Source organism: Papilio machaon, chromosome 9, assembly GCF_912999745.1.
Source record: "Papilio machaon chromosome 9, ilPapMach1.1, whole genome shotgun sequence".
In the NCBI taxonomy this organism is placed as follows: Eukaryota; Metazoa; Arthropoda; class Insecta; order Lepidoptera; family Papilionidae; genus Papilio; species Papilio machaon.
In genome coordinates, this window is record NC_059994.1 from 441,649 (window position 1) to 454,674 (window position 13,026).

The window sequence follows — 13,026 nt, forward strand, 5'->3', positions numbered from 1 at the left end:
CTGTAGAGTAAGGGAGGAATAAAAAATTATTTATTAAGAACTAGCTGTCGCCCTCAACTCTTTCCACGTGGAATTACAGTAAATTTTATTAGTAGCCTATGTGTTCTTCCAGATTATGTTCTACATCTAATAAGCGAGATCCGTTGAGTGGTTATGGAGAATACCTTCAGACAACCATTCATCCATCCAGACATACATCTAATAGTAAGATTTTAACTCAGTTAGGATTAGCCATGAATATAAATAATTGAACAAAGTAAACTCTTTTAAATATTTACAATACAAAATGTACACTATTTATAATTTTTCCGGTGTATAAAATGTAAAAAAAAAATACAAGAAAGTAAAATAAAATTAAAAATTATTACGAAATAAAAATAGTATAGTCTATGTTCTAACTTTGTTCATTATTTTTCTTTGCAATATTATCGATATTTTTAGGTAATGTGTGTGGACAAGAATCGATTTAACTTACAACATATTACACCACTACGTCACTCGCCACTCTATAGCTGACAGCTGGTTTTGACAGTGACAAGTCGATCAACTTGTAAACGGAGTAAAGACAACTTTACACTTTACAATAACCTAAAATTGTAAAAAATATTATATTGAACAATGGAACTCAATGAAAGGATTTTATGTTACTTAGACAATGTTGATAAGATCGATACTTTAAAACTAGCCGATGAATTCGGTGAAGAGCATCAAAAGATAATAGGTGCCGTGAAGAGTATTGAAGCACTGGAAATGGTGAAGTCTGATCCGTTGAAGACAACTAAATGGGAATTAACAGAAGAAGGTCATCAAGTCGCTGATAATGGTAGCCATGAAGCAATTCTTTATAGAAGTATACCAGATAGTGGAATTCCTCAAGCAGAATTAATGAAAGTAAGGTTTGGCTAGTATTATAATAATAATATTAAATTTGTAAATAAATACAACTGAATTTAAATAACATTTATTTGGTTTTATCTATCTATGGAATATAGTTTTATTTTTTCTAAAACATTTATATTTCACAGGTTGTACCAAATGCCAAAGTGGGTTTTAGCAAAGCTATGTCTTTAGGGTGGATACTTATAGACAAATCTGGAGGGGCACCATTAGTGAAACGTAAAGTATCAAGCATTACAGATTTGGTACAAAACCACTTGAATGAGATCAAAAAAGGCATAGACAATCTGCCAGATAATGTCAGGAACGATTATAAGAAAAGGAAATTGTTACAAGAGATCACACAAAAAAGCTTTCTCTTAACAAGAGGGCCACAGTTTTCAACAATAATAAAGAAATTAGAAACTGATTTGACAAGTGACATGCTTCTCTCTGGAACTTGGAAACATTTGCAGTTCAAGCCATATAATTTTGATGCTTTAGGTAAAATTCATGTTGCTGCTTTTATACACATCAAGTGTTGCCATATGTGGTGCAAGGTATAGAATAAGATGTTGCGATTGCTCGCTGAATACGATTTTTTTTAATCTGAACTCTTTTCTTAAATTTCATTTTAAACTTAAAATATTTTTTATTTTTAAACAGGTCAGCCTCCAGAATGTGGCCACTTACATCCATTACTTAAAGTGAGGTCAGAGTTCAGGGAGATCTTCTTAGAAATGGGTTTCTCAGAGATGCCGACCAACCAATATGTGGAAAGTTCCTTCTGGAACTTTGATGCATTATTCCAGCCTCAGCAACACCCTGCCAGGGATGCTCATGACACATTCTTTATTTCATCTCCGGCATCTACAACAGACTTCCCCATGGACTACCTAGAGAGGGTGAAAAAAGTACATAGTGAAGGTGGTTATGGGTCACAGGTGAGTACAGTTGGGGATATTTATTACCTACCCATTTGATTGAAGTGTTCTTTGACTGAATGCAGTCATGAAAGGAGTGTCTTACAAATGACTTATGGCTTATGGATGAGCGCTGTCCATAGATTTTGGCTCATTAAAACTATTTAACTACTTTTAAACTCACTCAGTTTATCAAATATTTATGTTTTATCAACTCTGGTAGTCAGTAATAATGTTATGTGATACTCAGGGCTACAGGTACGACTGGAAGATCGAGGAGGCGCAGAAGAACCTCCTGCGCACGCACACTACTGCGGTGAGCGCGCGCATGCTCTACCACCTAGCACAGCAAAAGGAGTTCACACCGCAGAAGTACTTCAGTATAGATAAGGTAGTTATAAACATATATCCCCTGATAGGCAAAAAATACTTATGCCCAGTCTACATTATGCAAGTACAGTAGGATAGTTGTGGACGTCTGACGTGGTCTGTGGCTCACTGGCGCCAATTATTCACATTATGTCAGCTCTGATTTTGACAACATACATGCGTGTTAAATTATAACCTTTGTGGCTACATTCATGGATATTTCATCCTAAGTGGGTAGTGAATTAAATTCTTTGGCTGAACAGTTCTTACAAGGAACGAATGGGAATGGGAAGTGAATTTGACGGAGGTGGAGACAAATAGGTTGAGGATACATCTCCTCTTTCCTGTGCGTTCTGTGTTGATTAAACCTACGTAGGCAACGCATCACCCGAGTCATCACGCAGTACACAATTTTAGGTGTAGGGGCACTGCCCACAGTACTTTGAGATCACCAAACAGATTGAAATTGCCAATATAATATTCGTTGGTGCGTCAGGTGTTCCGCAACGAGACTCTGGACGCGACGCACCTGGCGGAGTTCCACCAGGTGGAGGGCGTGGTGGCGGGGCGCGGGCTGGGGCTGGCGGACCTCATCGGCGTGCTGGACGCCTTCTTCCGCCGCCTCGGCTTCCACCAGCTGCAGTTCAAACCTGCATACAATCCCTACACCGAGCCCAGCATGGAGATATTCGCTTATCACACAGGCGAGTACTTCTTAAACCTTACTGATGTCATTTTTAATGAATTGAGACAGATATCTTATAGTGATAGTCTGTAAAGATGGTGATATTGTGACGTCATATCTCTGAAATTGAGAAAATAAGTTTAAATCAGTTAAAATTGATTTTTAAATAATATTGTCCGTATCAATAATTTTGACGGCTCAAGGTCACTACGCAGTACATCTCTTCCTGCATCCCTTTACGCCCCGCTACATAAAACGCATAGTAAATAACAAATGATGAATATTTGGTGCAGGTCTGGGCAAGTGGATTGAGATCGGCAACTCTGGCGTGTTCCGTCCGGAGATGTTGTTGCCGATGGGTCTGCCTGCAGACGTGAGTGTGATCGCGTGGGGACTGTCGCTGGAGCGCCCCACCATGATCAAATACGGCCTCAACAACATCCGAGATCTCGTCGGCCCCAAAGTTGACCTGCGCATGGTTCACAACAACCCCATCTGCAGACTCGATAAATAAATAAATTATCTTTGTTTATATGTCTTGCATTTCATTGATACATGCTTGAATTATGGTTTTTTTATAAAGGATTATTGGTTTTGCGGTGCGATGGTAATTTATTCAAAAAGTAAAATAGTTAATAATAGTTTCTAAAACGCTTTACCGTAGTATCATTACGTATCGAAATAAAAAATTACTTTTGCAGACGCGCATCCTGTATATACAAATTCTATTTTAGGACCTATCGAACCTAATTTTAAATGTTCCCGAAGTAAATGTTTGTCAATTTAGTACATAATTAATGATAAAAAAAAACCATAATTTCCAAATCGATTGTCACACTGACAATCGATATTCTAAACTTTAATTTGTATTAGAATTATTTGGTTATTCATTATTTTAAAATGTTTAAAACGTTTCGAAATATTAAATATGGCACAAGGAATAGAGATTTTAAAAAAATCATCGTGCGATTTTACGAAATACCAAAACATTTACAACCGATTGCGACGGACCCCAATCCCAGTTTCTACAAAATGGTTGAATATTACTATCATCGAGCGCTGGTCATGGTCGAACCCGCGCTGTTGGACTACTTGAAGAAACACACGCATCTCTCAGACAAGAAGAGAATACAAAGGGTCGCAGGGATTCTAAAGGTAACAACGTCAATTTACACGTATTTTGATTACTCGTGAAGTAAAAAAGCAATCAAAATAACGTCTGTGAACGTACATGTGGTGTTGAATGCAAGAAGCGTACCAAATGGATAATCACAATTGTCATGTACCTGAGTCTTTAACCAACTCCAATCCTTCGACTACTTTAACATCCAACGCAATTTACAAAATAAGTAGATGGTATACACTAGAAAGGTAAAATTCTAATAGCATTGACGTGATCAGAACTAGTATAATCCTTTTCATATAATATCTCGGTGGCCCAGTCATATTTGTGCAACGCAGTGTCCTCCCCCGCATCCCGCTAAAATTGTGTTCTGCGCAGAGACATGCGCAATGTTAAGACTCGCCAAGATATCTGAAAACAATATTACATTATGAAATCCTCGTGCCTAAGTCGCAAGTGAACTGTAATCATGTTTGAGTATAGTCAATGTATGTCAGGTGATGGGATCGTGCAACAGCTCGTTGCAGTTCGAATTCCCGCTGCAACGTAAGAACGGCGATTATGAGATCGTGCATGGCTACCGGTCGCAGCACAGCGTGCACCGTCTACCCTGCAAAGGAGGTTACATTGCAATGTTATAATAAATGCAAAGCTACAGGGTGAGAGGAGCTCTGAAGTACAGTGTAAACCTACAAGCTAATTAGCGATGCTTTCGGAAGATGACTACTTTAAGAGTACTTGAATATTGAGATTTTTACTTTCTTTGAGATCTATTTAATCATTCTGGGCAATCTACGATTAACAACAATCAATCAAAGAATTTTAGAATTGGCAATCGGTCGTTAGTTAATTGTGCGATCCAAGAATTTTTTGTTTAGTGTTTACATGAAAAGAATAAGATCTCTATCCTTTTCAAATAGCTGTAAACCTGTAACGTGCAGGTATCAGATTTTCGAACGTGGTTGACCTGGAGGAGGTGAAGGCGCTGGCGGCTCTCATGACCTACAAGTGTGCATGTTCCAACATACCCTTCGGCGGCGCTAAGGGAGGTGAGCATGCTCACAATATTATGTAACCATATGATATCGCCTCTTTCATACAAAACGTAAAGTTTATATTGCTATACAGGAGTGGCCATCAACCCTAAGGAGTACACGGTAGCGGAGTTGCAGCGCATCACGCGCCGCTACACGCTCGAGCTCGCCAAGAAGAACTATATAGGTTTGTTGCCTCACCAATCTTGTGTAGAATTTAATTGTGGGGTTACACTGACAATATTTGTTTTGTAGGAGCTGGCATCGACGTGCCGGCACCTGACGTTAACACATCAGGCCGAGAGATGTCGTGGATCGTTGACACATATATCAAGACACTTGGTCTGTAATTTTCAGAAATAATTGAACATCTATAAACATCTAGAGCCACTAGCGTTAGTTTCAGTATACTAATTAAACAGAGCACTATAACGCGCATCTTGATGGCATGTCTACTTTCTTCCCCCTTTTTTTCCAGAGAGGAATGCTATATGCATACTCTGCGCCCCGGGGGGGACGCGGTGGTTATGTGAGATTCTCTTCCTTATTGGAAGCATACCCACTAAACCTCTCTGTTCCTCCAACGCATCGGGACGGGACCACGTGCACGCTTTCGCTTTCGTCCGCGATCCCGTCTGCGTCAGCTGCCGAGGCAGCTCCCTCTCGGGGGTAGGCTGCCCTCAATGGCAGGCAATGGACTCCCCCGCATCCATTACCCGAGAGCTATCGTGAAGGGGGGAGGGCGGCGACATATTGCCACCTTCTCCTCCCCACTCTCCTGCGCCGGAGCGGGTGTGCCAGATGGTCTCTCTCGCGCTCCCGCTCCTGTGCCTCCTTCTGCGAAATCACCTCTTCGCAGAAGGAGGCAACGGCCACTTTCTTCTCCTCGGATATATAATAATATATAAAAATGCATATAAAGAAATTAAATTATATATATATATATATTAGTACAATAAATAAAGGGTACAACGACCTGAACGCGGCGGCGTGTGTGACGGGCAAGCCGATCAACGGCGGCGGCATCCACGGCCGCGTCGAGGCCACCGGCCGCGGCGTCTACATGACTATCAATTACTTCATGCACGACGAGAAGTGGATGAAGCTCATCGGACTTGAGGTTGGATTCAAGGTAAACCAAAAACTTATGTCTACAGGCGCAGGTAAAGTAAACGTGAATGTAGGTGGAGCCTAAACTCTGCGTTTTCACTTTTGGTTTTATCGCTTTTTGGAACAAAAATTGGTAATTTCTACGGCTGCTTAGAATACTGCAATTCTATTATTTCTATGTTCTTTAGAAAGCTATAATATACTGTAGCGTGTGTACTAGTATACAGCGAAATTGTGAACGTTTGTGTGTGTGCAGAACAAAACGGCCATAATCCAGGGGTACGGCAATGTAGGAAGCTACGCAGCGGTATATCTGCAGCGCAGCGGTGTAAAGGTTACCGGCGTGCTCGAGTTTGACTGCAACCTCACCAACAAGGACGGCATCGACACTTTGGTGTGTATATGAGGTGACCGAACGAGAGGTAGCGGTGGACGTCAATAATAGACGACATCTAATATAGGAATGCTTATTTATTTGACTCGAAATCTGTTTAAATACGTTTGCAGCAGATGCACGAGATCATGAGCTAATAGGTTTGTTGCTATAGAAATACAATGTCTTTGAGTTGCACTGCGACCATTGTCTGCGAATGACACTGTTTTAATAATTAACTTACAACCTACAGGTGCGTCCTGATTCTTTGTTATTGTTGCGCGGGCGATGTCAACGTAACTTGATACTTCTGGAACCAAGACCATTTGAGTGGTTTTGTACAATAATGAGCACATTTAAAATGCAGAAACTCCAGAAGTACAAGGCGGACAACAAAGGTAGTATCAAGGGGTTCCCGGGCGCGCAGGAGACGGGACCCGAGCTGATGTACGAGAAATGCGACATCCTCGTCGTCGCCGCCATGGAGAAGGCCATCACACAAGACAACGCCGGCAAGATCAAATGCAAGGTGAGTTTTCAAGTACAAGTGAGATACGAGACAAAAAGTAAGCAACTTAAGTACGTTTAAGGTGAAAATTTGGGTTTTAATTAGGAATCGTAAAACATCATCTATTATTATCTATTATTTAAAGAGAGCCAACGAATAAGAGGGATACAATAATAAGTTACTCCGTTCCGTACTAAGTTATTAGTTTTATTCGGATCGAATATTGATTTCAACCGTTAAACGTAACATCAGAATGTTACGTTTTATTTCCACGTTTTATTTTTACGCATTTAATTCCTGATGGTTGTCATCCTTCAATGACACACGAGTTACGTGCAAGCAGGTGATCGCGGAGGGCGCCAACGGGCCGACGACACCCGCCGCGGACGTGATCCTGCGCAAGAACGGCGTGCTGGTGTTGCCCGACCTGTTGGCCAACGCGGGCGGCGTCACCGTCTCCTACTTTGAGTTCCTCAAGAACCTCAACCACGTCTCCTTCGGCAAGCTCAGCATCAAGTTCTGGCGGGACTCGAACACTGCACTACTAGGTTACTACATAATTTTATTGACTAGCAGTCCGTCCGCAAGAAAATAAAAAATGTGTTCTAGATTATGTTTTACGTCCATGCCAAATTTCATCGAGATCCGTTGAGCCGTTCTGGAGATACTTTCCAACAAATATCCATCCATCCAAACATTCGCATCTATTATAGATGCGTAAGTCTACAAGACCGACTTCTTGCTTTATATACATTGTATTAAGCAGTCGTGTATCGAACAGACACGGTGGAACAGTCGCTGAAGGCGAGCAACATCGAGGCTAAGATGAAACCGACGCCGATTTTCGAGTCGATGATGTCGGGCGCCAACGAGAAGCAGATCGTCAACTCCGGCCTCGAGTACTCCATGACAAAGGCCTGCCAGGTTCTAACACAGTCTTATAGCCGTAGTAGTAGCAATTAGACTCTTATTGCAAAATGACAGCAATGGCACACGAGGAATTGCAGATTACTGCAGGGGGAAAATATACAAAAAGAGGTGAAATGGTGAAAGGTATATTTAGGAGCTCTTCATTTACAGCTGCTTTGGTCTTTTGACATGTTTTGTCAACAGGCGTGTTTAAAGTACCTAGTTTCTCGACTGATGAAAGTCAGGTTGATGCGAAACTTGTGTTGTGTGGTGCAGAATGTGTCGCAGGCGGCCAGCACTCACAATCTGGAGCTGGACATGCGCACGGCGGCCTACATCACCGCCATTGAGAAGATCTTCGTCACTTACGATGAGCACGGCCTCGCCCTATAACTGCGATCACCCCGCTTTCATCATTATTGTTACGTCTAGTTCATCGATTGCCGTTTAGTTCAGTTATTTATTTAATATTAAACTTAAACTATTACTTGATTTATTACTGTTATTTTCGATCTCTTTCCAATTTAGTTTTTACACGATCAGTGCCGCTGACTCGCCTAGCGAGTAGCAAATGTGCAGGATACGAGAAGTTATAATATACCCTACATTGTATAAAGCGATTAATACTAACTTATATTAATATAATAGCAATATACCACTAAAAATACGACGTAAAGTGAATAGGCATTCACAAAAGTATAAATTTTCATTCATCATTTTCATGATTAGCAAAGAAAACAACATTAAAGAATAAATATATCTTTATTAACATGTCTTTAAAACAAATAATTTGTTAGAAATTTATAATCTAGCGTGTTCGCGATTGTGTTTGAACCAATCGACGGTATATTGTATTGCTGTGTGGAATGGCGTGAACTGAAAGTCCTTGTACAGAGTCCGCAGTTTGTTGTTGGAGGCGGTCTTCTTGTGCTGGCCGTCAGCCTTACTGCTGTCGAATACTATCTCACCCTCGTAGCCGTGAGCCTTCTTTATAGCTTCAGCCACTTCAGCGATCGTCACTTCCTCTTCTTCATCCACTGAAAGTAACATAGATATACCTTAACCTTACCTATTATCAATAAAAAAAATGTAGAATTCCAAAGACAATAAACAAAATCCATTTTTTTTTATTTCTGTATGTCTGTCTAGACCAGAATTTTGACTACTTTGACGGGAAGGTTGTTGATATTTGTGGGAATGTTATAGGTTACTTTTTCTGCTCAGACTCCTACTTAAACACAAATAAATAAACGAAAATATATAATAGTAAATTTTACTATGCACTATTATATATTTTCTTCACTGCTATGAACCTTGTGTTATCACAGTGTTTTCTATTTTGCCAAATAAAATGACATGTTTTTTATCAAATGCTTTGACAATGAAAACCCAGTAATATTTTACAAGACAGTCAGATTCAAAACTAAAGTAAGAACAAGTAACCTCAAATAATTTATTCACATAGTTTAGTGTGGACGATAAACCATTTTAGTTTTATATAAATGTTTAGATTAGTGCGAGCTATACCTGACAGTATGAGTGGTTCGACGTTGTTGTAATGGCGCAGCGCCCACACAAACAGGCGCGCCAAGTCCACAGAGTATATGAACTGTCGCAGCGGCCGCCCACTGCCCAGCACTGTGAACCTCGCCTCGTCTGCATCCATACATACATCTTACATGTTTCATACAAATTAAATCCACCGCTAACACAAGCAAGGAAACAGACAAAAAATCACACAAGCATTTTGTATTACTACACGAAAATCAATTCCTATGTAATTTCTTTATGGCATCACCATGATGGCGCTTTTAGGTCCTTCGTACACAAATTAACGTAAATCTTCGAATCACAGCGATGTTCATCACTAAGCGACTTACGAAACACAATTTCATACAGATTCGTACACAGGACGCATCGCCGACATTTTTATCATCGCTAAAAATAAGTCGCCTGATTTTTTAAATAGCAGACCAAATCTATAAATTTGTTCAGAGTCGCCAATTACAGTCGATACCTGTACTGACGAATAGGCGATTGGCGTCGACAATTCAACGTTGCGTGCGATACTTGACGCCAGTATACATTAGTTTCGAATATTTACATCTTGTATACAAAGGGCCTTAAACTCAAGATTTTTTATTACTGTAGTGGATACTAGATATTTTTTTATAAAGTGGCAAACGAGCTAGCAACCACCTGATTCGCTGAAATAGCGAAGCGACCACTGCCCATAGACATCCGTAGTTGCATATACGTTGCCGACCTATTTCCTATTTGTTTAAAATATTAATTTATAAGACAATATCACAAACCGTTGATCATGGCGTCGTGCATGCGACGTATCAGCGCGGGGATGACATGACTGGCTGTGAGAGAGAAGTTGTCGTGAGGTCCGAACACATTGCAGGGCACCACCGACGTGAACATGCAGCCGTGCTGCTCGTGGTAACCTCTGTCATGTCACAGCATCACTTACACTCTAATCTATAATTCTCACCCTATTTCTATGTACCATTTCCACTGGCGCGGCTGATAATTTCAAACAAATCGATGGTTCCTACGTTATGTTATAAGCTTACCTCTTAGTCTAGTTAACAACATGCACTAAACAAAATACACATTTACAGGTATAATTGTTATTTTTTTTTGCTGAAGTAAAAGAGGCTATTTAGTTTATTTTTCTATATGATTAAAACTTTGAGAGCCTCTCCTGTAAATGTCAATTTGTATATTGGCCCTTATTCGTAGGAACCATTGAAATATGACACATGATCACAGTGGAAAAAGGGTCTTAGTTGTTCAACATAAAATTCATTTGACATTGTAGTTAAAGAGTAATTTAAAAAAAAATGGGGTCTTCATGTATTTTATACATTATTTAATTGATTTACCTGTTTAAAATGTCAATCATTCTCTTTGCATAACTATAACCAAAGTTAGAAGGATGAGGTGGTCCGTTGTGAACCTGAAAAATATTAATAAAAATAAATGTCTCAGGCAAAAGCTAGTTAACAATATAAGTGATAATTTAAACTTAAATGCAAATATGATTATTGTTAACTAAACATAAAGTTTCGCAACAACCAAACAAAAATTATATTGATCTAGCCGTCGCCTGTGACTTCATCAGCGCAGGATTAAAAATACTAAATTAATAGCCAATCTGTTCATCCATCCTATGTTCTACAACCATGATAAATATCATCAAGATCTGTTGAGCCATTCTAGAGATACCTTGTAACAATCCATCCATCCATCCAATAAAGTCTACTTAAAACAAAAATGCACATACCATAGTCTCATCAATGGGATATGTTGTTTTGTCAGGAAAGATGCACGTAGACAGACAGGAGACAACTTTTTTCACATTGTATTTGTAACTGGCGTAAAGGACGTTATCATTTATTGCCATATTCTCCCTCTGTGTTGAAAAAATTGTGTGCAATTATTAAAACATAAAAGTAGAAGTGTGTAAACACCTTCATATGTACACCTTCATATTGTTACAGTCAATTATATGAAATTACATTGTATGAAATTTTTGGAGTACTTTACACCAATAGAGGTGCTGCACAAATATTATTACAAATTTTGTTGATGATAGTTGTCACAAATATTTGGACTTGGCCCACAGTTGTGAACTAACTTGTCAGGTGAGTCTGTGGCACATATTTGACATGTATTATTGTAGGAATGAAAACTGTATTACATATTACATTTACATATTTAGTGATCAAAATTTTATTTTAAAATATAACTTACAAAAAAATCCAAGTTATGTGCCATGTTGTGGAACAATCCCCCCACCATCGCAGCTAAGTGGATAACATGAGTTGGCTTATGTTTGTCAAACAATGCCTCTGTTTGTGCTTTGTCTCTAGAAAACAAAATGGTTGCAAATGAAGTAATGTTTTGTTTCATTATATAGCCACCTACAGAAATACATTGTAAAAGATTAAATTAATCTTCTAAGATACATAGTATTGGTATAATAATTAGAAACAAATTTCAATGGAGTCATACTGAAAAGGGAATGGCATTTAGTTAATTATTTTGTTTACCTTAGATCTGCATCTTTGGACCCACAAAATATCCAGCTCTCACCGTCAGAATGTGGATCATCTTGACGTTCTTTTTCGATCACTTCTTTTATTGCTTGCCCGACCAGACCGGAGCCCCCGGTAACCAATACAACTTTCTTTTCCTCACTCATCTAAAGTAAACATATAGTGAAATTAACTGTAATAAGCAAATATTTTTGGAAATTAATGTTTTGGTTAATTTCAAAGTATATACATACATACCTTCAAATATACGTGGCGATAAACACAACTTCTTACAACATGAAATACACTTCAGAGAATTCTATTTAAGGTGTTGGCAAATCTTTTCCAAACAGTTGCAGTTTTTATAATAATGTGATTTTTTGTAGTATTTTTACTTGTAAACCCAATCTGTAACAGTCTGTAAAAGCAATTTTACCTGTTATTTCTAATTAGATAAACATATCATTTACATATATTTGACATTTGATTGACTCTGACAATCTGTCATTTGACAACAGACAAACAAGTTGCCTTCTTTTTCTTTATTTTACGACCAAAAAGTTTACTTCTTCAACTTCAAACATATTTTTCTCTTAAATAAAACATAAAAACAGATATCATTTTGAAAAAAAAACGTTTTGTTAAAATAGTGCTGTGTCATTGATTAGTAAGAGATTTTTTTCAGTAAAAAATTGTTTCAAGAGAAAATTAATCTTGGCGCTTTATTTTAAATACTACTAGGAGAAATTAGTTGATATCTGCTGTTTATTGAATGATTTTATCTATATATATAAAAGAAAGTCGTGTTAGTTACACTATTTATAACTCAAAAACGGCTGAATCGATTTGACTGAAAATTGGTGGGCAAGTAGCTTAGAACCAGGAAACGGACATAGGATAATTTTTACCCCGTTTTCTATTTCTTATTCCGCGCGGACGGAGTCGCGGGTAAAGGCTAGTAGTGAATAAACACTATGAAATCTTTCACATTTTGATGTTGCGGTTATTCCAAAATCAAAAACACATTTACCTTGACGAGGTTATGGTCCACATTAAAATTGCAATGT

General features: G+C 38.6%; 3 protein-coding genes across 3 annotated transcripts; 2 read left to right on the top strand and 1 right to left on the bottom strand.

Moving 5' to 3' along the window:
• The first annotated feature begins 531 nt into the window (after window positions 1–531).
• Window positions 532–3,371, top strand: LOC106711703 (phenylalanine--tRNA ligase alpha subunit). The gene is made up of 6 exons (XM_045679280.1): window positions 532–891; window positions 1,026–1,380; window positions 1,543–1,820; window positions 2,050–2,190; window positions 2,665–2,872; window positions 3,147–3,371. The coding sequence occupies exons 1-6, from the start codon at window positions 619–621 to the stop codon at window positions 3,365–3,367; spliced, it is 1,476 nt and encodes a 491-aa protein (XP_045535236.1). The 5' UTR covers window positions 532–618; the 3' UTR covers window positions 3,368–3,371.
• Window positions 3,372–3,765: 394 nt separating this feature from the next.
• On the top strand, window positions 3,766–8,312 carry LOC106711722 (glutamate dehydrogenase, mitochondrial; the record flags this gene model as incomplete). The annotated part of the gene is made up of 11 exons (XM_014504108.2): window positions 3,766–4,008; window positions 4,474–4,597; window positions 4,918–5,025; window positions 5,105–5,197; window positions 5,266–5,352; window positions 5,976–6,142; window positions 6,377–6,514; window positions 6,861–7,022; window positions 7,345–7,549; window positions 7,783–7,925; window positions 8,187–8,312. Coding segments are annotated over 11 exons (1,587 nt in total), but the record flags the coding sequence as incomplete, so codon positions are not given.
• A 378-nt stretch (window positions 8,313–8,690) lies between these two features.
• LOC106711693 (GDP-L-fucose synthase) lies at window positions 8,691–12,430 on the bottom strand. Its single transcript, XM_045679447.1, has 8 exons — window positions 12,218–12,430; window positions 11,975–12,126; window positions 11,676–11,790; window positions 11,206–11,334; window positions 10,805–10,878; window positions 10,226–10,365; window positions 9,438–9,566; window positions 8,691–8,947 (listed from the first exon to the last, which is right to left on the bottom strand). Exons 2-8 carry the CDS (start codon window positions 12,124–12,126, stop codon window positions 8,712–8,714), a joined length of 975 nt encoding a protein of 324 aa, XP_045535403.1. The 5' UTR covers window positions 12,218–12,430; the 3' UTR covers window positions 8,691–8,711.
• Window positions 12,431–13,026: the final 596 nt, after the last annotated feature.